Here is a 26,896-nt window from a genome sequence, read left to right as displayed (position 1 = left end):
CTATAATCGTAAAACTTGGCCGCGTGCATACTACATTGGGCTCGTCGATGCTCTCCGTCCACTCGGCATGCAGAGTCTGGCATGACTGGCAGCGGTGTCAGTGGTAAGACCACCAGGATGCTGACACATCTAAGCACCTCCGTGGCTCTGGGCATCGGACAGTTTTATGGCACCATTTAGGACCAAACTGCGAATCAGAACCAGCCTGCCAAAAATGTACAAACCAGCCCTGCTCGCTCCCTCCTCCCCCTCTCCCTCCCTCTCTCTCTGCTTCTCTTTGTCTCTCCCTCCCTCTCTCTCTGCTTCTCTTTTTCAATTCATTTTTTCTCTCTCTCTGGGTATTTCTCTCTCTCTGTCTCTCGCTCCTTCTTTCTCTCTCTCTCTCTTTCCATTCATTCTTTCTCTGTCGCTGGATATCTCTCTCTCTCTCTCTCTCTCTCTGTCTCTCTCTCTCTGTCTCTCTCTCTCCCTTTCCCTCCCTCTTCTCTCTGTCTCTCTGCCTCTCTCCCTCCCTCTCTCTCTCTTTCGCTCTGCCTCTATCTTTCTCTCTCTCTCCCTCTCTGTCTCTCTGCCTCTCTCTCTCTCCCTCAGTCTCTCTCTCTCCCTCCCTCTCTCTCCCTCTCCCTCTCTGTCTCTCTGCCTCTCTCTCTCCCTCAGTCTCTCTCCCTCTCTCTCTCTATGTCTCTCTGCCTCTCTCTCTCCCTCCCTCTCTCTCCCTCTCCCTGTCCCTCTCTGTCTCTCTGCCCCTCTCTCTCCATCAGTCTCTCTCTCTCCCTCCCTCTCTCTCACTCTCCCTCTCTGTCTCTCTGCCCCTCTCTCTCCCTCAGTCTCTCTCTCCCTCCCTCTCTCTCCCTCTCCCTCTCTGTCTCTCTGCCCCTCTCTCTCCCTCAGTCTCTCTCTCCCTCCCTCTCTCTCCCTCTCCCTCTCTATGTCTTTCTGCCCCTCTCTCTCCCTCAGTCTCTCTCTCTCCCTCCCTCTCTCTCCCTCCCTCTCTATGTCTCTCTGCCGCTCTCTCTCCCTCAGTCTCTCTCTCTCCCTCTCTCCTTCTCCCTCTCTATGTCTCTCTCCCTCTCTCTCTCCCTCAGTCTCTCTCCCTCCCTCTCTCTCCCTCTCTCTCCCTCAGTCTCTCTCCCTCCCTCTCTCTCCCTCTTTCTCCCTCAGTCTCTCTCTCTCCCTCCCTCTCTCTCCTTCCCTCTCTCTTCCTCTCCCTGTCTCTCTGCCTCTCTCTCCCTCTCTCTGCCTCTCTGCCTCTCTCTCTCTCCCTCTTTTTCCATTCATTCTTTCTCTGTCTCTGGATATCTCTCTCCCTCTCTCTGTCTCTATCTCTCTCTCTTTCTCTCCCTGTCTCTATCTCTCTTTTTCTCTTTTTCCATGTATTCTCCCTCTGTCTCTGGATATCTCTCTCCCTCTCTCGAAGCCCATGCTTCACAATTAACCTCAGGGAGCTGGAGACAGTGCAGAGGCTCCAGAAGCGGCTGTATTCAAAAACCACCCTACCCCCCCACCCCCACCCCAGGAATTGCCTGCTGAAATGTATGGGGTGATTGCAAAATGTCCATTCACAGAGATCGATTGTATAATTAGTAACAGAGTTATGAGCTGCAGTCACTCTTAGAGGCTCCAAGTTGTCAAACCCCCCTTCCGTCTTCCGCTTTTGCATTGATTCTGGGGGGAAATTCATCAATAAAGCTCCTTCATGTCATGAAAAACAAGAGACTAATGATCCCCACACCCAAGGAGTATTTTTCCTGGGCTCGTGGGTCACTATTTGTATTTTTCTGTCAAGTAAAACCTGGCAGTGACACAGAAACAAGCATTTGCAATGCAATAGGTCTAGCATTTGTGAGAGTTAGAGCTATTGCCATTGTAAAGGACAATGTCTTTGACTGATGTGTTTTGGTTTGGAGTGTGGTGGATGTATGAACAGACACTCCACTACACACTTAGCATTGTTGAAGTTATGCTAGGGAGGACACAGTAACTCCGCCCTTACAAGCAACCTCTGTGAAGATAGCCCACACCACACAAACTACCCACCGACATCAACGTGGTATTGGAACAAAAGCCCACAGTAGCGAGCCTGTCCTTGAGTAATCATAACCACTGAAGGCCCGCATGACGCGTTAAGAGGCAAGGTAACTGGCGAACGCTTCGCAAACAATGAATAATTTGGAGCAAAAGTAGAGCTTTGCAATGAAATCCCATTGTAGACTGTAATATAAAACAGCAGCAGAAAAATGTGCATTTGTTTACTTTGAATGCCAGATGCCCCGGAGATCGTCATCTGATGAAATGCCGCCTGCCGATGGCCCTTTTACGAACAATCACTGGTTTTCACAAGCAACCTTTATCATTCCATACGAGTTGTTTCCAGTCCTGCCTCCCTCCGTTCTGAGACGCAGCGGATACTTGCAACCCAAAACCAGACTGCCCCCGTCCCCAACACATATGGCTAGAGCTGCTGTCGTTGGAGCTGGGGAACACTGTTCAAGTCTCAGCACTGGCTCCCCATACTGTGATTTGGGACAAATCACTTAATCTCCCCTTGCTACCAAAAATGAATGTGTCCTTGTGTAATGTAACCAGTGGTCATGTAAAGCACTCTAATACCTTTGTGTCAAGTTTGCGCTATATGAAACTGCAAAAAAATGTATAAAGTGCTCCAATACCTTCGTGTTGAGTTCGCGCTCCATAAAAGTGAAAAAAAGTAAATAATGATACCTTTGTGTCAAGTTTGTGCTATATAACACTGCAAAAAAGTGAACAAAGCACTCCAACACCTTTGTGTCAAGTTTGTGCTCCATAAAAGTGCAAAAAAAGTACATAAAAAAGAACCACCCCAGACATCGCAAAGAAACAGCAATATGTTTTAAAACAAGAAAGAGGAAGAAACAACGTACTGCCATGAACGCGAACAAACAAAAGTGTTCAACAATGCAAATGCCATTGGAAACATTAGAGCACGGCATCCGTGAAGCGGGCGCTGTGCTGATACACGAGCCGAGGGAAACTAAAAAAAAATAGTACGTAGCAAAGGAACCTAAATTAAAAAAAGAGTAAGCCCACATTTAACAGGAGCAATTCTCATGGGAGGTTGCAAAAGTGCAGAAGGAGGGAGTAGTAAGCATTTAGGAAAGTTAATAAAACGACCCAATTACAAAGCCGGGCAGAACTTATAGCCCATATTTTAAATACAACATATCTCGAAGAGACAGTGCAGGCGCTGCCTAGGCGAGACTTAAAAAGAACATCACCCATCTACCCTTATTATGGTGTGCAATGTAATTCACTTCCTCCAATAGCCCTACTCTGTCAACTTTTCGGAGGAAGCTTTCTGTCAATGGAGCCAACAGGCATTCCGTTGATGGACAGCTGGTGGTCTTCTTGGCCTTAAATATGGCGAGCAGAGCATTGTATTGGCAGGCAGGGTATTTTGGTTGCATTTGTGATGGAGTACCCTGTCCACCAAACTATATATCACCCCCTTAATTCTAAAGAGGTCACCAGGTTTCAAAAACATGCAACACTTCAAAAATGTTTAAAGATATAAATGACTTGATTCACAAAGAATTAAAAAAAATCTCCAACCCATACCCAGGTTTTGGGATGCATTTATAAATTTTCAGGAATTCTGAAATTTTACAAGGAGTGATTGTATGTATACAGCTGTCACACGGCGTTAAGATGCTCCAATGCATTCCATGCATTAGGTTTGGCCTCCCTGCACAATAAATTCACCAACAGTATCAGAAGTTCTATGCCTATTCTAGGGCTCTCCATTCGAGATAACAGCAAAAGTCTCAGCCCATCCAAAAGGCTCTGCAAAATGTATCTCTCCTTTTTAGGCAGGGGCAGATAACAATATATCATCTTGTGTTGGGTAAGAGTCTCCTATTTGTCACACAGTTGGTGGGAATCACTAAGGACCACTCTGTGTTTTAGCTGATTTTCTGGGGCTACACCATTCCTATCATCCCCACCAGACCAGCCTCCTTCCTTCAGAGCATGGTCGCTTGATCATTTTTCAATCTTGGAGGCATAAGTCCTTCACTTAATAGAAAAAGGGGACACTGAAGTGGTGGCTCTGTAGGAGAGTGGAATGGTATTTTGCTCTCTATTCTTCTTGTTCTCCAAGAAGGATGACAGCCTGAGGTCTAGCCTGAGGTCTATCCTTGCTCCCTTCCTTTTGAGCCTATTCATCCAGCAAGACAATTTCAAGATGTTATCCCTGAGACAAGTCCTGTTGACCTTGAAATTATTAGATTGTTTAGTGTCCCTGGATCTCTGGAATGCATAATTTAATCTCACAAATCTCACCACTGGCACTCTGAGAGGTTCACGGTGGGATCCCAAAAGTATCCGTTTGCATTCCTCCCATCCTGATGACAGCCTTACAAGTTTTGACAAGCCGCAGGCGGTCAAGGTAGCTTCACTGTGAATGTCCATAGCTCCTGTACTTGGATGACTGGCTGGTGAAGGACCAGTCCTAATGGTGGTCCAAGAATATCTCAGCAGATGAGGACTCTTCTCCACTAGCTTGACATTACCTTTAACATCTAGACATCTTACCTCACTCTTACACAGAGGCTGACTGTTATTGAGGTGTATTAAGGCGGTGTGTGTTGCAATAATTAGGAAGCCCTTCTTTTCTCTTGCAGGTCTTGCACCTAGGGGGGCTCATGACCTTTTGCATCTCGTTGTTGCCTTGGAGGATAAGAGTGCTCCAGTGGTGTCTGAGGCAGTAAAAGAATTATCAGGTGAAGATTTCCTTTCACTGCATCGGGATCTGCATGGGTGGATGCACTCCTGCAGTCCCTAGGCAACTATGGTCACAGACACCTCCTTGCTGGGCTAGGGTGTTCATCTGGGCAATATGAAGACACAGGGCCTTTTTTCTACAGTGGAGTAGCATGTGCACAGAAATGTGCTGTCCGTGTTGCCTTCTCAGAGGGCAACATAGATATTCTGTCAAACAACACCACCAAGATCTATTATTTCAATAGACTGGACACCATGGGGTCATGGACCATATATGGAAATTGATTATTCTATGGAAGTGGGCCCAGTGATGGGAAATCTTTCCAGTAGCAACACACCTTGCATGCTCCCTCAATGTGGAGGTGTTCTCTCAATGGTTTCTCACTGGAGAACCACAAATGGGAGCTACACTCTGAAGTGGCTAAGGTGATCTTCCCAAAATAGTGATTTCCATTGGTTGATGTCTTTGTCACTGCCGGGAACAGGGGTGCCCTTGTCTTTGTGCCATACCCTGCCCTCTAAAATTTTCTCTGGGTAATGGCTTCAGGTGCAACCAGTGGCAGCAAAATTGTTTGATCATAAAAGTAAGTGTGAATTTAAAACATTTGTTAAAGTATTTTAATTAAATTACCATGATATATGGGTTGAGCACTGTTTTTTTAATCTTTTTCATTTTATAATGATTTTATTAATCAGTGAAGTACATAATATTGAATTGAATTGAAAACTGGTCTCAGGACTTACTGTACACATTTCTGCTGTTAATGTTTCTGTCAACTGCACTGAGGAAAATGCTCGAGAATCGAGCACAACAGGCTCTGATTCACCCCAGATTTGCTAATGAGGATCTGGTACATTGATCTGTTGGTACACAGCATTTGGCTGTCTCCTCCTTTATCGTAAATGCCTGTTCTCCCAGCAGGATGGACAGATCCTCACCCCCTTCCCCAAACACTGTGTTGGCACACATGGAGATCAAGGGGTACCAGCTGGAGTCTTTTGCCTAGCTGATGAGGTCACAAGTATCATCTAGGCGACCATTCAGTGTTGTCACCAACCACCAAACCCTTTAAATGTCGACTTTCCATCATCTTGTAATTAGAGTTGTTCCTCTCACGGCAAAGACATGTAGAGGCTACCTTTAAGGGCTATCTCCTTTTTTAGAGTTCAAAAGGGCAATACAATGACAAAATGTACTCTTTTGCTTTGGTTCTTCCTTTGTATCCAGCTCTGCTATGCCCTCATCAAGAAAAACCCTCTGAAGGGCATTCATACTCATTTCACTATGGCCATGGCCCTTTCCATGGCTCTCATGAGAGGCACACAGGTTGCCAACATGTCAGGCAGCTACATTGTCGTCATTGCATACTTTTGAAAAGCACTGTTGCCTCACATCTCAGGCATGCAGCGAATAGTACTTTTTCCAATTTATGTCATACCATTATGTTATTTAACATGTACTAGTTAATACTTGTAGGTAGGTATAGCTTTCGGATTCACTCAGGAGGTGACGAAGCTACAAGAAGGTGCATCCATCCAAGCAAAAAGTTACTTAACTTTGGTAGCAATATGTTTGATGGCTTTAGATACACATGCTTTGCATAAGTCTGCCATCTAGTGTTATGTCCAAGATACACATGCTTTGCATAAGTCTGCCATTTTTGAGTCACAAGATCGAGTGGTGACTCCTCTCGGTGATACTTCGCATGAGCATTGAGTCCTTTGTTAGATTGTTTTCTCTCCGCCATCAGGTTCAGATGTGTGTTCCTCTTGCTCCGGTATTTCCTCAGCTTGTTCCGTTCCGAACTGTTCTCCTTCATCTTTCTTCAAGCAACAGTATTGTAATTCAATTGAGTTTTCTGTATATTTCCCAGTCTGGCCGAATTTTCGTACCTGGGAGCCGGCATACCGCCTTTTGGGGCACCGGCGCCCTTCTCAGGCCTAATCTTCCACATGGTGTCAGAGTATGCAGGGCTAATGGAACGTACTCCATTTTGTTTTCGCCCTCAATGCCACCCAAAATTCCCCTACATGACCAACATCTGATGTGTAATTTGTGTCTCTCTCCGGACCACAACAAACAAACCTGCAACTCCTGCGGTTCTTTTCGATCCAAGAAGACGCTCCTGGACCGAAGAGCTCGTAGGTTGGAGATGGAGTCCAAAACACTAGACGACAATGTGGATATCTTTGGGCAAGAACATGCGCAGGAGGAGCCGGATTAGGAGGAGGCCTTCTCCAACGAAGATTCGGAGTCAGATGTCCAATCTGACATTGAGAGCCAGCCAGTCACCTTCACAAAACCCATGAGTAGTACAGCCCCTAAACCCAACACAAAGACTTTAAAGAAGCCCCAGAAGCAGGTCACCGGACTGCCCCTGCTTTTAGGCCAAGGTCGGATCTGAAAATCATCTTTGAATGCCCCGCTCTCCATGCTCGTCACAAAAAACAGCCAAGACGTCTTCGGCATCAACCTTCAGCTCGGCAACATCCCAGGCAGCCTTGGGGTCGAGCAGATCCATTGAACCAAGCGCTTCGGCACCGAGCAAAAACCCTCAGCAACCACTTCAGAACCAACAGCTTCAACTCAACACAAGACTTTAGCTCCGAAGTTTTCGGAACATAATACTGTGCCTTGCAGAGACTCCACTCATTCCTCTGAAGCAGCTTCACCAGTGGAGCACATCTTAGAAATAATGGACGCTCAGCAGCGCCAACTCTATATTCAAAAAGGAAGTGGGAGAAAAGTTGTTTTTCTCCCGGTTCCAATCAAAAGGAAGCTCACCTTTGAAGAGGCCTTGGACACTGCTCATCCTCCTTAAAAGGTCTCCAATGGCAAGGCTTCAGTTCAACCTAAGCCTTCTCCACCACACTCACCAGTGCTTCCTTCTACCCCACCATCACCTCCCCAATCACCTAAACCACTAATTGAACCACAGTTTTCACCACAAGGTTCACCACCACATCAAGGAGATGATTTGGGTGACATGCCACAGGACATAGACCCATGGGATTCACACGATCCAGAACCCATCCTGCCAAATGACCCTGACTTATATCCAGCACGGCCATCACTACCTGAAGACACAACATCGTATCAGCAGGTCATAGCAAGGGCAGCGCATACCACAATGGCCAGCTGCACACTGACCCTATTGAAGAGGATTTCCTCTTCGACACCATGACTACCACACATAAGGAGATTCAGTTTTTACCCATGTTACCAGGCATGCTTAGACATGCCTATGATATTTTTAAAGAACCCTTGATGTCTGTGTTTATCACCCCAAGGGTGGATAAGAAATACAAGGCGGCACCTACAAAAACCTCTATTTATATGGGTTCAAATCCCTCCTGACTCCATAGTCATCAGTATAGCATAAAAATGTGCTAATAGTCAATCCACAGGAGATGCGCCCTTTACTGATAAGGAAAGTAAACAACCAGATGCAGCGGGAAAAAGAGTGGCTACACAAGCTGACAATCATTGGTGTATCGCCAATTCACAGGCACTTTTGGCACGATCGACAGGGCCCACTGGGACGAAATGGAGGACCTCCTCTGGTACCTCCCAGAGGAACATCGTAAAAGGGCATGAGAGATAGTTTCAGAGGGTTAAACCATCTCTAATAATTCCATTAGGTGTGCAACTGATGCCCCAGATACAGCAGCATGTGGAATTAACACTAGTATCATTATACGTAGGCACGCTTGGCCTAGGTGTTCAGGATTCAAGCCAGAAATACAGCAGGCAGCCCTCAACATGCCATTTGATAGGGAACACGTATTTGGCCAAGAAGTAGACAACACCATAGAAAAACTTTAAAAAGACTTGGAGACAGCAAAGGCTATGGAGACTTTACTCACCACCACACAACGTGATAATTTTTGTCACCCACATTTCAATTTTAGTTGCTTCAAACTATCCTCTACCGAGACTTCCACCTCCCAAAACAAACAAGGCTCCAATTTCTACAATAGAGGTTCCTTTAGAGCGTCCTGCAGAGGTGCAAGCAACAAAGACCAGGAAAGGCATCCACCTCGAGAGGAGCTGCCTCGACTGCACACCAGTGACTACTTACACTTTCCACCACCTCACAACTCTCCAGTAGGGAGAAGACTCAAAACTTTCTACCCACAATGGTCAGATATCACCACAGACCAGTGGGTTCTCTCAATTATCCAACATGGTTATAGTCTGGAGCTCACTTCCACTCCACCAAACATTCCCCCTCGCACTCACAAATTCTCACAAGAACATCCTACTCTTCTCAAAGAAGAGGTGCAATCCCTTCTTCTCAAAGGGGCTTTGAAATCAGTCCCCCTCACAGCAAGGGTCAGGAGTATACTCCGTATACTTCCTTATTCCAAAGGAGGACGGATCACTCAGGCCAATTCTAGATCTCAGACCTCTAAATCTCTACATTCTCCCTGAGCATTTCCATATGTTCACTCTCCAAGGTGTAATTCCACCGCTACAGCAAAGCGACTTCATGACAGCTTTAGATCTAAGGGATGCATACTTTCATATTCCCTTTCATCCAGCATACAGCAAATACCTCAGATTTGACATTGTGGGGAAACATTATTGGTCAAGGTTTTACCATTCGGGGTAACAGCCGCGCTCAAGGTCTTCACAAAATGTCTAGCAGTAGTTTCTGCATACCTCAGGTGTCAACACATTCATGTCTTCCCTTACTTGGAAGATTGGCTCATCAAAGTGAGTACGTTCTAACACTGTCAGCGTCACACTCAGATCACAGTAGACCGCCTTCACACTCTGGGATTCACAAACAGATTTCTCAAATCCCATCTCCAACCTTTGCAGATACAGTCTTATGTAAGATAGGGTTAGCATATCCAAGTCCAGCTCAAATTCAAACTTTTCAAACTTTGATTTCTCAATTAAAGGGAAACCATACTTACACAGTGAGGACAGTAATGCAGCTATTAGGGATGATGGTGTCTTGCATTGTCATCGTTCCTCATGACAGACTACACATGCGTCCCTTACAGCAATGTCTGTCTCATCAGTAGTCTCAGGCACAGGGTCATCTCCAAGATCCAGTGTTGTGGGACTGCCAGACTCACCGTTCTCTGCAATGGTTGAATCCCACCAACCTCTCCAAGGGGCGTCCCTTTTAGGACCCTGTGCCTCAGATCACTCTGACTACAGATGCTTCACAGACAGGCTGGGGAGCTCACCTCAGCAACCTCGCAATACAATTTCTATTGGATCCCATTTAACAAGCTTCACATATTAATTATTTGGAGCTGCAAGCAGTTTTCTCAGCAATGAAGGCTTTCCTGCCACAACTGTCCCACAAAGTGGTTCTAGTCCATACAGAAAACATGACAACCATGTATTATCTGCAGAAACAGGGGGAGGGGCGCACGTTCTTCTCAGTTGTCCCATCTTGCTCAGACAATATGGAAATGAGCAATTCACCACCACATTCATTTAGTGGCAGGGTATCCCCGAGACATGGACAACCAGTTTGCAGACCTCCTTAGCAGGATGCAGCAACAAGTCCACAAATGGGAACTCCAGTCACATGTCCTTCACCAGTACTTTCAAAAGTGGGGAACACGCCAAATAGACCTCTTCGCCTCCACAGAAAATACAAAATGCCAAAACTTTGCATCCAGATACCCAGACCCTCAGCGCAAGGGCAATGCTTATGCTTTTCCACCTCTCCCACTCATTCCGTCTCTAGTTCACAAATTGAGACAAACCTCACTCACCATGATCCTTGTAGCTCCCACATGGGCACGTCAAGTTGGATTCACAACACTTCTGGATCTATCAGTAGTTCCGCACGAGAAACTCCCCAACACGCTGGACCTTCTCACTCAAAATCAAGGATAGATCAAGCATAGACCCCAAAACGCTCAACCTGGTGATATGGCTCCTCAAGTCATAGAGTTTGGTTACTTAAATCTACCACCAGAATGCATGGATATTTTAAAAGAATCACGTAAACCTACAACCAGATAGTGTTATTCTGCAAAATGGAAACGTTTTGTATGCTACTGTCAACCTAAACACATTGACCCACTCAAAACCCCAGTCCAAGACATTGGCAATGCCACAAAAACCATGGCGGTAGGCCCTAGCGGTGACAGGGAATTCCTTCCCTGTCACCGGTAGGCGGCCCCCCCACCCCTCCAACTCTAACCTGACAACCTCCATCCAAACTACCCCCACCCCCTCCGAATATCACACTCCCCTCCACCCCCTCCGAACTTCACACACACACACTCCATCCACACACCCCCACCCACACCCCCATACACACACTAACCCCCACCCCAACATTCAAATACACCCTCCACCCCCTCCGATCATAACACACACACGCACACACCTGCAGACACGCACCACGCATCCACCCATTCACCCACACTGGCATACACGCATACTTCCAGACATGCTCGCACACATTCTTACACACAATCACACTGACATGCAGACACGCACTCACTTCACCATTCTTACACGCATTCACTTACACGCATACAACCACGCAAACAACACAACACACACAGACGCATTCACACACTCACTCACACATTCATGCACACACTCAGACACACACACACAACACCCCCCAAACTCCCACCCCCCTCCACTGTCGGAAGCCTGACTTACCTTGGTCGAGGAGGTCTTCCGGCAGGGAACGGGAAGAGGCACTGCTACCGCCAGCAGCGCACCACCAGGCCGTATGAATTGTCATAATATGGCTGGCTGCGTTCAACTGGTGTGTCAGTGCTGGTGGTAGCAGCGCCAGCTTACCACCGTCTGCCAGCATGATCACTGACGGATTTCAGCCCTTCTTGTGGGGGACGTCCGACAGTGATCATAATATGGTGGATGGATGGTAGCTGCGGTGACAGCATTTTGGCGGCCATCACCGCGGCGGTAGGCAGTTTTTACCGCCAATGTCAAAATGACCACCTATATTCCTTGACTCTTGTGTGATGGTCTATTACATCCACAGTGTTGCCGTCTTGTTTAGATTCCATTGAACTAATTAGCCCAACACACCTGATATCAATGATTTGTAGGTGAAAATGTCAAGATTTGAGGCGGTGTCAATAACCAAGAGAGACCTCATTTAGACTACATGTGAATGCAATGTTTCTGATGACAGAAATGCCGCCGGCTTCACCATTAGAAACACCCTTTGGGCAGAGCCGACATCAATAGAAATGAAATCAGCTCTGCCGAAAAGTTTTTCATTGTTATTAAAGTTATAACGAACACATAAAAATAAACCAGAACATATGTAGATGTAAAATGGCACTTTGGAAAATACTGAAGCTGGGGTTTTCGATGTAAGGAGTAAGACACATAAATTTAATTTGTAAGAGGTGTCAAAACCCGGGAATGTTAAAATTATAGAATTATCTCCAACCAAACTTGTATAAAAACATCTAAAAAGTGTAGGTGTAAATTGTGGACTTATTTTTAATACTGTTGTATTTACTTTGACATTTTTTCCTATATCATTATCAACATTTCTTGATGCTTCTATGACGAGGCACCGAACAATTTACTTTGTTAACTGTATCGTTGATGCCTCTTGTCTCCTTCCTTTAAATCCTTGTTTCTCTCTTGGTTAGATTTTTAATTCAGTCCTTCCTCCAAGCCCTCATCACGAGTGGCGTTTTAATTCCAAGTCAATGGGCCCATCAGATTTATGAGATCTGCGGTAACTCCATGGATCTAGTGTCTTTCACCCAGAGAGCCCACCTGCTCAAAGTAGGGAGTAAAATGAGGAACTACCAAGAAAATATGGACCAACATTTCCTGTTTCCCCAGTACTTGCTCTTTTGAAAGGGCAACTCTGTTGGGTGAGGGAGTGAGTACTTAGTAGCAGGGCAGGCTTTAGTGCAGTGCAGCAGGTGCAGCCGCACCGGGCACTGACCTGGGGGCACTGACCCCAGGGTCGGGCGCTAAGTTTAGCATAACTCTGATATAAAAGCACCTGCTGCAGAGCTCCTTGTGCCTCTAGCTTTCAGGCAGCAACAAAAATGTCAAGATAAATCTTGTGAATGATGTTCCTGTTAGAGGCAGAGATCAGAGTTTTGTCTAGAGATCGTTTGGAGGCCATAAAGTAGCACAGAGGGTTAATGTGCCTGCTGCAAAGAATGGATCAGTATTTTATGTGGATAGCTGAGTGGGTTAGTTAATCCAGCCTTTACCAGTGCTTTAAAACAAATGAGATGTATGTGAGAGGGGCTATGGAGACATGAAGGCCACTTTTGCCGGCTGCTAGTGAGAGAATCCGAGGAGGAGGTTATTTGGGGGGAGGGGGGGTAAAAAATATTGTCACACTGGGTGCCACCAGCGCTAAATCTGGCCTTGCCTAGTAGAGCTCAAGGGAACTCGCAAAGTGTCCCTTAGTACTTTCATGGAGGATGTAACCTCTCCGATCACCCAACCCTTCCCCAATCCTCCCACCCTTCCCCCGCTGTGGTGAGCACCCGGAAGTGGTTCTTTCTCAATGTACAATGATGTAACAGGCTTGTTATTCAATGTTCTCAATGCTCCAATCTCTGCTGTTATTTGTGGCCATACTCTCCATCATCTGAATGTTTCCATTTTCCTTTTATGGTAACAGCAAGGAGCCGGGCGTGCAGCGCGTCAAGAGGTGGGGCTTCTCCATGGATGAGATGCTGAAGGACCCCATGGGGCGAGATCAGTTTCTTCGGTTCCTGGAGTCAGAGTTCAGCTCTGAAAACCTCAGGTAGGATCAGAGGTGCAAGCTGCAGGTCCGAAGATGCTTAGAAGCTCTAGGAAGGAAATGACCGTGTTTATACTGAGGCTAAGGGCGGGAGTGCACTGCTGAACAATGCGACACAAGGAATGTTGTACTGTTAACCTGAAATGAGATGCACTAAATACATGTAAAATCCCAACCACGAGTTACAGAATCAGGACTGGTGTCAGATGAATTCGTATGCTGGTGATTCATGGCTGTGGGTGAATGTTTCTTACTAAGGCCCTGATTTATCATTTTTTTTGCGCCGCGTTTACGTCATTTTTTGACGCAAAAGCGGTGCAAACTTACAAGATACAATGGTATTTTGTAAGTTTGCGCCGCTTTTTTGCGTCAAAAAATGACACATAGCCGGGGACGACGGAAGCACCGCAAACAGGCTGGCGGTGCTTCCTTGCCCATTCTGACCGCGGCGGTAAAGCTGCGGTCAGAAAACCGGGGCCGGCGGTTTCCCGCCGATTTACCCCCGGCTGGGCTAATCCTCCATGGCGGCGCTGCAAGCAGCGCCGCCATGGGGATTCTGACCCCCTTCCCGCCAGCCTGTTTCTGGCGGTTTTTACCGCCAGGAACAGGATGGCGGGAACGGGTGTCTTGGGGCCCCTGGGGGCCCCTGCACTGCCCATGCCACTGGCATGGGCAGTGCAGGGGCCCCCTAACAGGGCCCCAGCCTGCTTTTCACTGTCTGCCTAGCAGACAGTGAAAAGCGCGACAGGTGCAACTGCACCCGTCGCACACCTGCAACACCGCAGGCTCCATTCGGAGCCGGCTTCTGTGTTGCAGGCCCCTTTACCGCTGGGCCGGCGGGAAAGTTGGAATGGCCCCAGCGGTCTTTTGACCGCGGGGCGGCCAAATGGCGGTTCCCTCCAGGCAGGCGGCGACCGCCGCCCGCCGGGGTCAGAATGACCCCCTAAGTCCTATTTTCATCAGGCATGGGTCACAGGCTTGTTTTATGTTAACAGTAATTCTGTTGCTCCTTCATGTCACAGTGTGTTTGTCTCATAAGGAACTTTAAAAAGCATGACCACAGTTTCAAGCCATGATATTTATATTTTCTTTTTAAAAGCATTTCTTTGAGATGAATCACTCAGCATGATATGTTTGTGTATAGCCTATCTATTTATCTATCTATCTATCTATCTATCTATCTATCTATCTATCTATCTATCTATCTATCTATCTATGATTATTCCGTCAAGCCATCCAACTATCTAATTCTCTCTTCTGCTCTTCCTCCTATCGCACTGCTGATCAATGTTTAATTCAACTACTGTATAATTAAAATTAGCTCTTGACTCGCTGCCCCCTCTAACCCTCATTTTCAAACCTCGTGCCCCATTCTCCAATCTCTCTGGAGTGCCAGCCTCGTGACCAGTGTTTGTATAATCTGTAAACAGGCACAGGCTGACCTCTGGCTGCTTTGTGAACACTGTTCCAAAAACAATATTTCTGGCAACTCATTTGTAACCAGGGTTGTGGAAAGTGTACATTTCACTGGGGATGTGGTGAAAAGTTCACACCTTTACAATTCTCTCAAGTTGCATAACTTTACTACTAGGCACACGGTTCCCATAAAAAGAGTTTATTTCTGATGCAGAAACAGGCTTTTTAACATTTGTTTTTGCTTTGTGAAATGTTTCACTTGTGTTTTAAAAGTTCACAAAGAGGGAAGAAGCAAACCAGAGAATAACCCTTAACCTGGATCCAGTCTGTGCCTCCATCAGTACTTGTCCAACCTGGATCTAGTCTGCAACCTACATCAGTACTTCTCCATCCTAGATCCAGTCTGCGCCTACATCACTGCCTGTCCAACCTAGATCCAGTCTGCAGCTACATCAGTACTTGTCCAACCTGGATCTAGTCTGTGGCTACATCAGTACTTCTCCAACCTGGATCCAGACTGCGGCTACATCAGCACTTATCTAACCTGGATCCAGTCTGAAACTACATCAATACTTGTCCATCTGTATCCCGTCAGCACCTATGTCAATACTTCTCCATCCTGGATCCAGTCTGCGCCTACATCAGTACTTGTCCATCTGTTTCAGTACTTGACCATCCTGGATCTGCTCTACAGCTACATCAGTCTTGTCCATCCTGGATCTGGTCTGCAGCTACATCAGTCTTGTCCATCCTGGATCTGGTCTGCAGCTTCATCAGTACTTGTCCAACATGGATTAACCTGAGCTACATCAGTGCTTGTTCAACCTAGATCCACTCTGCAGCTCCATCAGTACTTGCCCAACCTGGATCCAGTTTGCAGCTATGACAGTACTTGGCCAACCTGGATTCAGCCTGAAGCTCCATCAGTACTTGTCCAACATGGATTCAGCCTGAAGCTCCATCAGTACTTCCCCAACCTGGATCCAGACTGCGGCTACATCAGTACTTGTCCAACCTGGATCTAGTCTGGGGCTACACCAGTACTTCTCCAACCTGGATTAGGCCTGCAGCTACATCAGTACTTGCCCAACCAGGGTCCGGTTTGCAGCTACATCAGTACTTATCCATCTGTTTCAGTACTTGACCATCATGGATCCGGTCTACATGATAGTTGACTGTCCTGCCTTGTGTCCAAGTCAGGAGGCTATTTGAAATGTGTGGGCTGTGTCATTGCATCACTGTCCTTACCTTTGTCATTGAAGATCAATTTTTAATCACCTCAGCATTACATCTACAGCTGACAGACGGAACTTGTCAAACATTACAGCCTAAATGTTCACGAGGCCATGGCCGTCATAACACAATTTCATAACTACATATCATTTAATGATTAGGAAAAACATAGAAGACCAGTGGCCTTGTACCCACCTATTGCGAATCACAACCTTCAATGACATAGCGGCATGAGAATGTAATCCTGGTGACCTTCACTGCTCTATACTCAAGTCAACTACTCACCTGTCTCAAGTCTTGCAGACTTTGAGATCTGCCCAATGGCTAGATGAGATGCCTGGGACCCCTTCCCCCGAGGAGAAGAGTAGTGACCCCATTGTGTAATCAGTGAAGAGATACTAACACTCGTTCACTGTACAGCCTGAACACATAGGGGCCAAATCACTGAAGCTTTATGAGTACGGAATATACTACTGTAGGAGGACTCTTTTCCATACTCTTACCTGTCTTCGTAAATTGTCCTGAAATGTCTAATTCTCTGTTGGTAAAATTGTGAAGAGGACACAGTCTTTTCTATTTATACTAATTGTTCATACTATTTTCTGAATATTCCCATAGAGCTCCCTTTTTATATATTTGGGCTCAACTCACAAAGGCATGTGAGAGTACGTAAAAGAGTACTACAGGAGTACTAAGGAACATAGTTCAAAATGCCTTGGTGAATAAGTCCCATGGTTTCTAAACTTATATAATCAAGAGAAGGTTGCATAGAACCTCAATTTTATTAAATCTTTACAAAATGCAGTCACTCTATAATATTAATGGGGAATAAGTGAAACACAGTTCGTGCCATCATGTTCATCCAGAGAATAAATAGAACATGGTCCATGCAGTTATGCTTACTGACAGTAAATGTATTTACAAAGATTTCCTAAGTGCTATAGGGCTGCAACCGCAAGTATTTATTCTCAAACATAAGGACGAGAAGGAATGGTTCTGGGTTTTTTCTATATGTAATATGTCCCACTGTTGTAGTAAACCTTGTCAACCAGAATAAGGGTGTGGAAAGATATCAGGTCTTTAATGTGAAGTTTATTCCTTAACTTTTTGCTATGCATTGGAACTTTTTATGTTCACAATTCTGAATTCAATTCTGGGTTTTCTTGGAGCTTCAGTAACCACTTTTGAGAGTCAATGAGAGATTAAATGCATGTTTATCACTTTTAATCCTGTAAGTGCCAGTGTCCTCATTAGGTTGTCTTGAAAGGGAATGAGAGGAAGCCAATGTGGACCTTTTTTAATTAAAAGGCGGTCCCTTGCTGCAGCTGGAAATGTTACCTACTGCCAGAAGACCTTGATCAGGCAGATGTCACTCAGCAGCCATCCTCAAGCCCATTCTCTAAGCCCCGCCCACGCAGCTACCCTGCCAACCAGCTAGGAGGCCCACCCACCACCGGTGATACTTCCCCAGTCAGTGCCTTCACTGCCTGGCAGACCTTTCCACACTCTGCCTCGACCCGGCCCACTCTTGGCTCTCCTTCCAACTCCTCTGCATTTCTTATTGATGATCGTGGGGGCGGGGTGTTCGAGAGGGGATGAGGAGAGAGATATAATGCCCAAGGATGTCCCACCCTGAGGGCATCTTCAAGCAGGAAATGGCCATGGCAAGGCTGGCAGCATTGCTTTACTGTGCCTAGCATAGTTTCATCAAATTGGTCCTACACTGGAGTTTCTTAACAGTTTTTTTTAAATCGAGTGACTTGGAAGGATCTCTTCCGTTTGCGTTCATATACTTTTCTGCCACCGTGGTACATGACTCTATTTCTTAACTGGTAAAAAACAAGTGCCAGGACTCTAGTCAGGAGGCCAATTCTGCTTGCACCCCCCATTGCCACTTAGTACTGCCAGTTACAGTCACAACACGACTAATAAATGTCACACTCCTACAAGTGTGACAATTCCAGGCCCCCAAACCTTCCGGAAAGACAATGGGAGCACATACTAGTCACTCATAGTGTATATTTATTTAATTAACAATTGTTGTTGTGCTTGTCTCTAAAGAAAACAAACACTGCACCAAGTGGCAGACTGTCATAAGTGCCAGTGCTGACAATTAAGTGCCAGTGCTGAGAACTGGAAAGCACCAGCTCAAATTAAGCACTGCACTATTCAGTGGAAGTGGACCCACCTCTCCGAAAATCCCACAGGGTTGCCTTCGTTAACGTCTCTCTAGTCATGACAGATTCCATAAACGTGGCTATGACTCCAATGTCTACCATGCACATGTGGCACTATTTGGGTACAGGAGATCTATCACCTTTACCAGCCTGGGGGTTGGGGTGAGGACTCTGTAGTACAGTGGTGGGGATTGCATTGATTTTACAGCCTTTAATTAGTTCCCCTTCTAGGGTTTGAACAAAGGAAACGAAATACACCTCTGCGATGCAGACATTTATGTACATCACATTAGATGGGTCTGCAGGAGGTCCATGAACAGTGTTCAGGCTTAACCAATGATCCTGCAACGACAACACCACAGAGGTATTTCCACCCCTGATACAGGGAATGTCCAACTGGTGCTCTTAACAAAGCACCAGCATCACTTCCTCTGAGTCACCTCTGCTCTTGATACAGGGTCATATTCTAAACCTCCACGTCTTTATGCATTCAGCTCCCGCTCCTGAACTTTCCACGTACAAATTGTTGTTTTCAGGCGTGGAAGCCCAATTAGTTCAGTGGAAACAAAACAATACTAGAACACCAAGAATGGAATGCAGGAGGTGAGAATATGAAAGTCCTGGAGACTGGAGACCCATCGAAGTTCTGAACTGAAAATTGTGTCCATAAATACCCAGAGGCAGATGGTCCACTAAAACTGGGGCCACTGGAATTATGTGATTGTGTGGTTGTGGCGTTTTTCACATAATTATGAGTATACTCCATTTGCCACGTAATCTATCATCTGCTGCATCATTTGCAGATTTGGGGTTGGGAGAGAGAGGGAGAATGAGAGAAAGAAAGAATATGAATATGAATACGAATATGAATTTGGGTGGATGAAAAGTGGTAGAGTGGAGGAAGTGAGCAGGAATAGTTTGAAAGTTTTTTTTATTTTTTTTTACGAGTTTATATAGCGGAAACTCGACCCAAAGGTTTTGGATCGTTTTACATGAACACCAGTTACATAATACAAGGACACATTCATTTTGTGGTAGGTACAAGGAGATTTAATGCAACATGTAGGAACGTCCGAGATTGCGACTCGGAAATTGTGGAGTCAGTCTGACTCGCAATTTCGGAGTCGCAATCTCGGATGCAGAACGGTGTCTTAGACACCGTCTGCGACTCGCTATGGGGTCGCAAAGACCCACCTCATCAATATTCATGAGGTGGGTCACATTTTGCGACCCCATAGCGAGTCCCTGCACTCACAGGGATGGTGGCCTGCTGTAGCCAGCAGACCTCCGTGTCTGTGACTGCTTTTAAAATAAAGCATTTTTTTTTTCATTTTGCAGCCCGTTTGCCTTAAAGGAAAACGAGTTGCAAAATAAAAAAAATACCGAAAACATTTGGTTTCTTTTTTTTTAAGATTAGGTAGTGGTCCTGCTCTGAAAAAATATTTTTGTCGACATTCATAAAGTTGGGAATGAGTTACCACCAGTGTGACACTGGTGGTAACTGCGAGTTTGTTTGTGACCGCATCCGCGGTCACAAAGCAACTCTGAATTGCGATGCGAGTCGCAAATAGGAAGGGAACACCCCTTCCTATTTGCGAGTCGCATTCCCAAATTGCGAGTCAGTACCGACTCGCAATTTGGGAATGAGCATCGCGTGAGGCCGTTTGCATGGCGCAAACTGCGATTTTCGCAGTTTGCGACATGCAAACGGATTGCTACATCTGGCCCTAAGTGATTTGCCCAGAATCACAGGATGCTGAGCCGACACCAAGACTGGAACCTAGTTCCCCAGCTCCAAAGTTGGCAGCTCTGGCTGTTACACCACGGCTGCTTTTGGTTCCTTGCCTGGCATTGGCTCTGACGAGGGGGTTTGGCGGAGTAATTGAAGAGGCCTAGGAATGAATGGGCACTCTAATCAAGTCTGGCGCAGTGATCATCTTTTTAGGTCAAGTCTAGGCGGCACCTGTGCTGTCTTTGCATGACATGCTGTGTTCAGTACATGGGCTTTAACAACGCCCCCACTCTTGCTAATTCGTTCTTTGTTGTGCTTGTCTTAAATGCTTCACATTTATTGGTGCATTGTGCTAAATGTCCCTCCTTTGTGTGCTAAGTTCCCACCCAGGGAGCTTTCACTAAGAGAACATTTTTGCTGGCCATCACACTACGTCACGCTTCCTCCTGTTACCACGTGTGATGGCCCCGCCTCCCTCCTCCGGTCTGGTTTCGGTTTGCCTTTCATCCCAGCCGCGATTCTTTCTCCTTCTGGCTGGGGGCCAATATTTTGCGAATATCATACAAAGCAAGTTGTTTTAGCTTTAGGATAGTTAAAAGAATGTTTACCTTGTTTATTTTGGGCCACCTACATGTTTGAGGCTGAGCATGCCTGCCCCTCCCATTCTGATAGGACGAGTCTCTGAGGTGTGGTTCCCCCTTCTGTGTTAAAAATACACCAAAACATAGCAGTGAATGCATTACCATGAAAACCAACCAAACAAAACATCATGCACATGTACTGTTGACCGTAATACTATAACTGTTCCTCTCTTAGAGGGTGTCAGCGGGCTGTCTAGTGTTTCATGATTTAGTTAATACTGACTGATATAATTATTTTCTTAGGTCACTCATCCTCAAAAGAGAGTTCATAGTCATTTCAACATTTTATTTTTGTTTCACTAACATTTGTGGTTCATTTGTACCAAGAAATTATGAAACTCTACGGGTCGTTACTTAAATCAGCTCCCTATTTCCTGCACGCCATATCAGTCCTACCTGATAATCAATATCCATATTGCTCATCAACAACAGAAATGTCAGTCCACTATGGCCAACACAGTTTTAAATCATCCATGGCAATGAAGGAAAACGAAACGAGCGTGGAATAACGTGCCTTTTGTTTATTTTGAACAATAACATAGGTTAAAAGAAATACCATAAGAATAACTACGTTTTTCTTAGGCGAATTGCATTTGCAAGCTTGGCGTACAGAATCTGCCACATTGAGCGCATTAATCTATTGATTTAATACCTCTCAACTCACTGATGGGACTGTTTAGCTGCTTTACAATGGCACTGGAGAAGGAACCACTGGCATGAGCCTCTATATGAATGTAATGTACCGTAATTGTGTCCTTTGAAGGGTATTCCAGATGAATGTGTAAGCTCTGGTGGCAAGTGATGTAATTAGGGTGTCCCATGTTAAAGTGAATGGACATTGTGATCAGCATTTCCTTCTTTCGTGCAGGAACTACAATTACGTCCATGATTCAGGCCAACTTAACATCCTTCTTACACTATGGCCCTCATTACAACTTCGGCGGTCAGTGCTGGCGGTATATCTGGCTCCCTATTACGAATTTTCCATTGGGCCAGCGGACGGACACAGCGTTTCCGTCCGCTGGCCCATCGGAAAAGTCACATCAACATTGCAGCCGGCTCATAATAGAGCCGGCAGCAATGTTGATATGCATCGGGTGCAGCTGCACCCATTGCGCATTTCACTGCCCAAAATTCGGGCAGTGAAATGCGCGATGGGGCTGTGCCTGGGGGCCCCTGCGCTGCCGTGCCAAGTGCATGGGCAGTGCAGGGACCCCCAGGGGCACCCCGAGTCCCCCTTACCGCCAGCCTTTCCATGGCGGTGTTTACCTCAGTGGACAGGCTGGCGGTTGGGGACTCATAATCCCCAGGGCAGCGGTGCTTGCACCGCTGCCCTGGGGATTATGACCACCAGGCCGAAGCCTGGCGGTATGTTGGAGGGGCCGGCAGTTTGGCCGTGGCTAATGCACCACGGTCATAATAGCTGGCGGAACACCGCCAGCCTGTTGGCGGTGTTACCGCCGGTCGTCAGGGTCGCAATGAGGCTCTATGACTGTTTGAACACTCTTGATATGTGTGGGTGACCCTTCTAGTTTAATTCTCTCATATCTCCTCCGTGGCTGTCTTGTGTCTTTTTTTTAGGAATTGTGTTAGCCAGCCAGCAAGTCTGATGGTGGGGTGGTCAACGTGGTATTCTTTTGGAATTAGCATGACCGATTTAAATTAGGATGCTAAGTGGCAACATTTTCATTTTTTGCTGCAGATAGAGGAAGAAGGTTAATGAAAGTGCTTTAGTTATATGAAGGGTGACTGGAATTGTATGGCAGTGAAAGACGACATTATGAGGCATGGTTGACCAATTTATGTGGCAAGAAAAGTTCATGTAGGAATTTATAATGCCAATAGCTCTAACTCAAGTGAATGTGAGACCTATTGCATTGCAAATGCTTGTTGGTTGTAAAGAGGAGTGGTGAGGGAGGCTGTAAAGACGAAGGGCGAGGGATGGTTTTAAAGAGTAGGGTTGAGGGGAGGTTGTAAAGAGGAGTAGTGAGGGTGGTTGTAAAGAGAAGGAGTAAAGGAAGGTTGTAAAGAGGAGGGGTGAAGGTGGTTGTAAAGAGGAGGGGTGTGGGAAGGTTGTAAAGAGGAGGGGTGAGGGTATTTGCAAAGAGGAGGGTTGCAGGGAGGTTGTAAAGAGGAGGGGTGAGGGGAGGTTGTAAAGAGGAGGGTTGAGGGTGGTTGCAAAGAGGAGGGGTAAGGGGAGGTTGTAAAGAGGAGGGGTGAGGGGAGTTTGGTGGTTGTAAAGAGGAGGGGCGTGGAAAGGTTATAAAGAGGAGGGGTGAGGGTGGTTGTAAAGAGGAGGGGTGAGGGGAGTTTGGTGGTTGTAAAGAGGAGGGGCGTGGGAAGGTTGTAAAGAGGAGGGGCGTGGGAAGGTTGTAAAGAGGAGGGGTGAGGGTGGTTGTAAAGAGGAGGGGTGAGGGTGGTTGTAAAGAGGAGGGGTGTGGGAAGATTGTAAAGAGGAGGGTGAGGGGAGGTTGTAAAGAGGAGGGGTGAGGGTAGTTGTAAATAGGAGGGGCGTGGAAAGGTAGTAAAGAGGAGGGTGGGGTAGTTGTAAATAGGAGGGGCGTGGGAAGGTTGTAAAGAGGAGGGTGAGGGGAGGTTGTAAAGAGGAGGGGCGAGGGAAGGTTGTAAAGAGGAGGGGTGAGGGTGGTTGTAAATAGGAGGGGAGTGGGAAGGTTGTAAAGAGGAGGGGTGTGGAAAGGTTGTAAAGAGGAGGGGTGAGGATGGTTGTAAAGAGGAGGGATGTGGAAAGGTTGTAAAGAGGAGGGGCGAGGGTGGTTGTAAAGAGGAGGGGTGAGGGTGGGTGTACAGAGGAGGGGTGTGGGATGGTTGTAAAGAGGAGGGGTGTGGGAAGGTTGTAAAGAGGAGGGGTGAGGGTGGTTGTAAAGAGGAGGGAGGAGGGTGGTTGTAATGAGGGGGGTGAGGGGAGGTTGTAAAGAGGAGGGGTGAGGGTGGTTGTAAAGAGGAGGGGTGAGGGTGGCTGTAAAGAGGTGGGGTGGTTGTAAAGAGGAGGGGTGAGGGGTGGTTGTAAAGAGGAGGGGTGAGGGTGGTTGTAAAGAGGAGGGGTGAAGATGGTTGTAAAGAGGAGGGGTGAGGGTGGATGTAAAGAGGAGGGGTGAGGGTGGTTGTAAAGAGGAGGGGTGAGGGTTGTTGTAAAGAGGAGGGGTGTGGAAAGGTTGTAAAGAGGAGGGGTGAGGGTGGTTGTAAAGAGGATGGGTGTGGTAAGGTGTCACAGATGCCACACAGCAGCCAGTCCTGTATGCAGAGAGGCGCACTTAGCTGTCCAGGCTCCAGGATGTGGGCAGAGGGCTGGGTTAGGGAAAGAGGGGGTTTGTGGTGTCCAGGGAGAGGAGACGATAACAGTGAATCACGGCACATAGGAGAGCACTGAGTCCAATCAATCCGAGGCAAATTTGAAGGAAAGGTTTGACTGGACAGGAATGCTAATGGTGTGTCTTGTCAGCTGTACTAAACTGATATAGTGTATATATGGCTTGTTATTAGATGCATATGTGCGCCTGGCCTTGCCTGTACATTACAAATCATTAATGTCATCATCTGGCCCTATAGTCCCGTGCTACATGGTGTACTGCGCGTAATGCCGTTAATGACCACAAGATGGCAAAAGAGCTCCATCTGTTATTTATTATTACGCGTTAACAGCATGGAATAGGTAAAACAGCTTGACGTATTGTAACATTTATATAGCACTTCCTACGTGGGGCGCAGAAGCCACTGCTTATATGGGTGGCACGCTACACCGTGCAGGGTGTGTGGCTGGATACCGAGCACTGAGACTGTTGCCTACACGGGTAGTATGCTACACCATGTAAGGCAATGGCCTTAACCTTTTGACTTCTGTGGGCCCCTACTTAATCCTTACTAAAATCCAGGGACCTCCACTGAACCATTATTGGAATCCGCCCCTCCCCCCCCTACTGAGTCTTAAGCAATTTCGACGATTTGAACCTCAGAACTATACACAAAAATCAGAAACAAGAATTAATCAAACAAATACACAAATGGTGAAATATTTAGTTTACAAACAAATATAACAAAATCAACATTTTTATTTTAATGGAAGGTTGGGGCTTTCCTATTTTCAACTCAGGCCACCCATCGGTCATACATTGATGCTTTGATGCATTGATGCTTTAATGCGTTTGCACTGCTCCCACAAATCAGTCTGAGGACGCCAACTCAGGACCATATTATGTAGCAGTTGCTTCTCTTTTTCACCACACAAAGGGATGCACGCACGACCAACTATTACATGCAACATGTCAAGCCACGCGGGGCCACCTTGTTTGGCCCTGAATAGCTTGATAAATCCAATGTTACTCAAAGCAGCGCAAATCGCTGCGTTACTTTACACTGCCCTAGGGAGGCGTTCCATGGGTGTTGCATGTGTGTTCCCATGCAACACCCATGGATTTTGACACGTTCCCAGATTTACCGTGAGTGGTAGACCTGAGAATTCGCCAAAACTGCTATGCCTCCCCAGGTGAGGTGTAACAAGAAGTATGTCTATTTGTCGTCATTGCTTCCTCTTTCTATGTGCGCTGCATTTTGTGCTGGCACTATTCCGCACATTGTGCACCAGTGCAGGGAAGAGCCAGGAATGCGCTGTACAATGTTAAGTACGGTGCATTACTGCCCTTTCCCCATCACGCAGCGCAGCGAGGTGACTTACTGCGCTGCGTGATTAGTTCATAAAAGAAGCCCTTAATATTTAGGCCCTCATTTTAACTTCGGTGGTAAAAACCGCCTACCGCTGCGGCGACGACCGCCAAAAGACCATCAACGCAGCTACCAGCCGTCCGTCATATTATGACCACTGCCGCATTTCCGGCTCAAGAATGGTGGAAATCCGGCTGTGGCCATGCTGGCGGATGGCGGTAAGGTGGCGCTGCTGCTCCAGCAGCGCCACGCCAGTAGACTGCTGCCAGCCGTATTATGACCAATATTACGGCCTGCCGGTGTTCTGCTGGTGGGCACTGCTGGTGGTAGCAGCGCCCCATCCCATCTCCTGGCGGAGGACCACCTGGATCCAGGTAAGTCGGGTCTCCGACAGGGGGAGGAGGGGGAGGGAGTGTTGTGTGTGTGGGGGTGTGTGAATGTTTGTGTGTGCGTGGATGCGGGGGTGTTGCGTGTTGAATGCGTGTGTGCATGTATGGAGGTGTGAGTGCATGTACGTTGTGTTATGTTAATGCGTGTCTGCGTGTATGTTTGAAAGTGTGTGTGAATGGGTGTATGCGTGCGTTATGTTATGTTATGAATGCCACGGAAACCATGGTGGTAGGCGGGGTTATAATCACGCATGCGGAACAATGGCGGCCGCCGGGCTGGAGATGGATATCTCCAGCCCGGCGGCTGTTACTGCAGTGGCGGTCGGAGTGGTACATTGGCGGGTTGGTTTCAGCCAACCCCCCAATGTCATAATATGGCGGTAAGTACCGCCAGCCTGTTGGTGGTACTTACCGCCACATTAACGCCAACTGCCGCGGTGGTAATGACCCCCTATGTCTCCAATTGCAAATTTCTTTATATTTACCTAACATTTAAAAATGTTCAGTTTTACATGTTGCTTTTCTATTTGCATAAACTTTAATATTCTGTTAGTTTTATTTACTTTTCTAAGCAGTCCCAGACCCCATGATTAGGCATTGCAGACCCCAGGGGTCCCCAGACCACTGGTAAAAGGTGTGCTGATCATGGGTTCTGTCTTTTTTTGATCCTGTGTGGGAAGTGTTTCCGTGTTCTGCATGATGACCACTGAGGTCCGGTTATTGTGTTGTAAAATACATGGCATACCAGTGTGATGGCTGAATAAGTGTGACGGAGGCTCCCAGTTTATGGTTTTCAGTAAGCTGGCACCTTTAAGTAGCTATGCAGGTCCTTTTATCGTGTTTCATATGTTGCAGTCGACTAAGCTGCTTATTGTACTGGGTCGTCCATTATGAGATTTTTGTTTGTGTTCATGGTACCAAAAAGGCTTAATTGGTGGGAAAGATGATCAGGCTATCTTCTGTGATAGAACTTTACAGTTGTCCCTTTCATAATTGTGAGATGTCAAGAAATGGTCATAGTATGCAGTTAGTAAGGAACTGCGGTTGTGGACTAAACTAGGGTCCTCTGGTGGTCAGCGGTGTGTGACAGATTTCTTCAGTTAGTCCATGCCTGTTCCAATGA

General features: G+C 46.6%; 1 protein-coding gene across 2 annotated transcripts in view; it reads left to right on the top strand.

Moving 5' to 3' along the window:
- RGS6 (regulator of G protein signaling 6) overlaps window positions 1-26,896 on the top strand; it is a 964,496-nt gene that overhangs the window by 774,803 nt on the left and 162,797 nt on the right. For both annotated transcript variants that reach the window (XM_069208950.1, XM_069208949.1), the window contains exon 14: window positions 13,386-13,511. In XM_069208950.1, coding sequence (XP_069065051.1) covers window positions 13,386-13,511 — 126 coding nt within the window. The remainder of the gene's footprint in view (window positions 1-13,385; window positions 13,512-26,896) is intronic.

The sequence above is a fragment of the Pleurodeles waltl genome, chromosome 9 (assembly GCF_031143425.1).
Source record: "Pleurodeles waltl isolate 20211129_DDA chromosome 9, aPleWal1.hap1.20221129, whole genome shotgun sequence".
Lineage (NCBI taxonomy): Eukaryota > Metazoa > Chordata > Amphibia > Caudata > Salamandridae > Pleurodeles > Pleurodeles waltl.
Note: the sequence above shows the minus strand (reverse complement) of the source record. Positions and strands in the feature narration are given on the sequence as shown.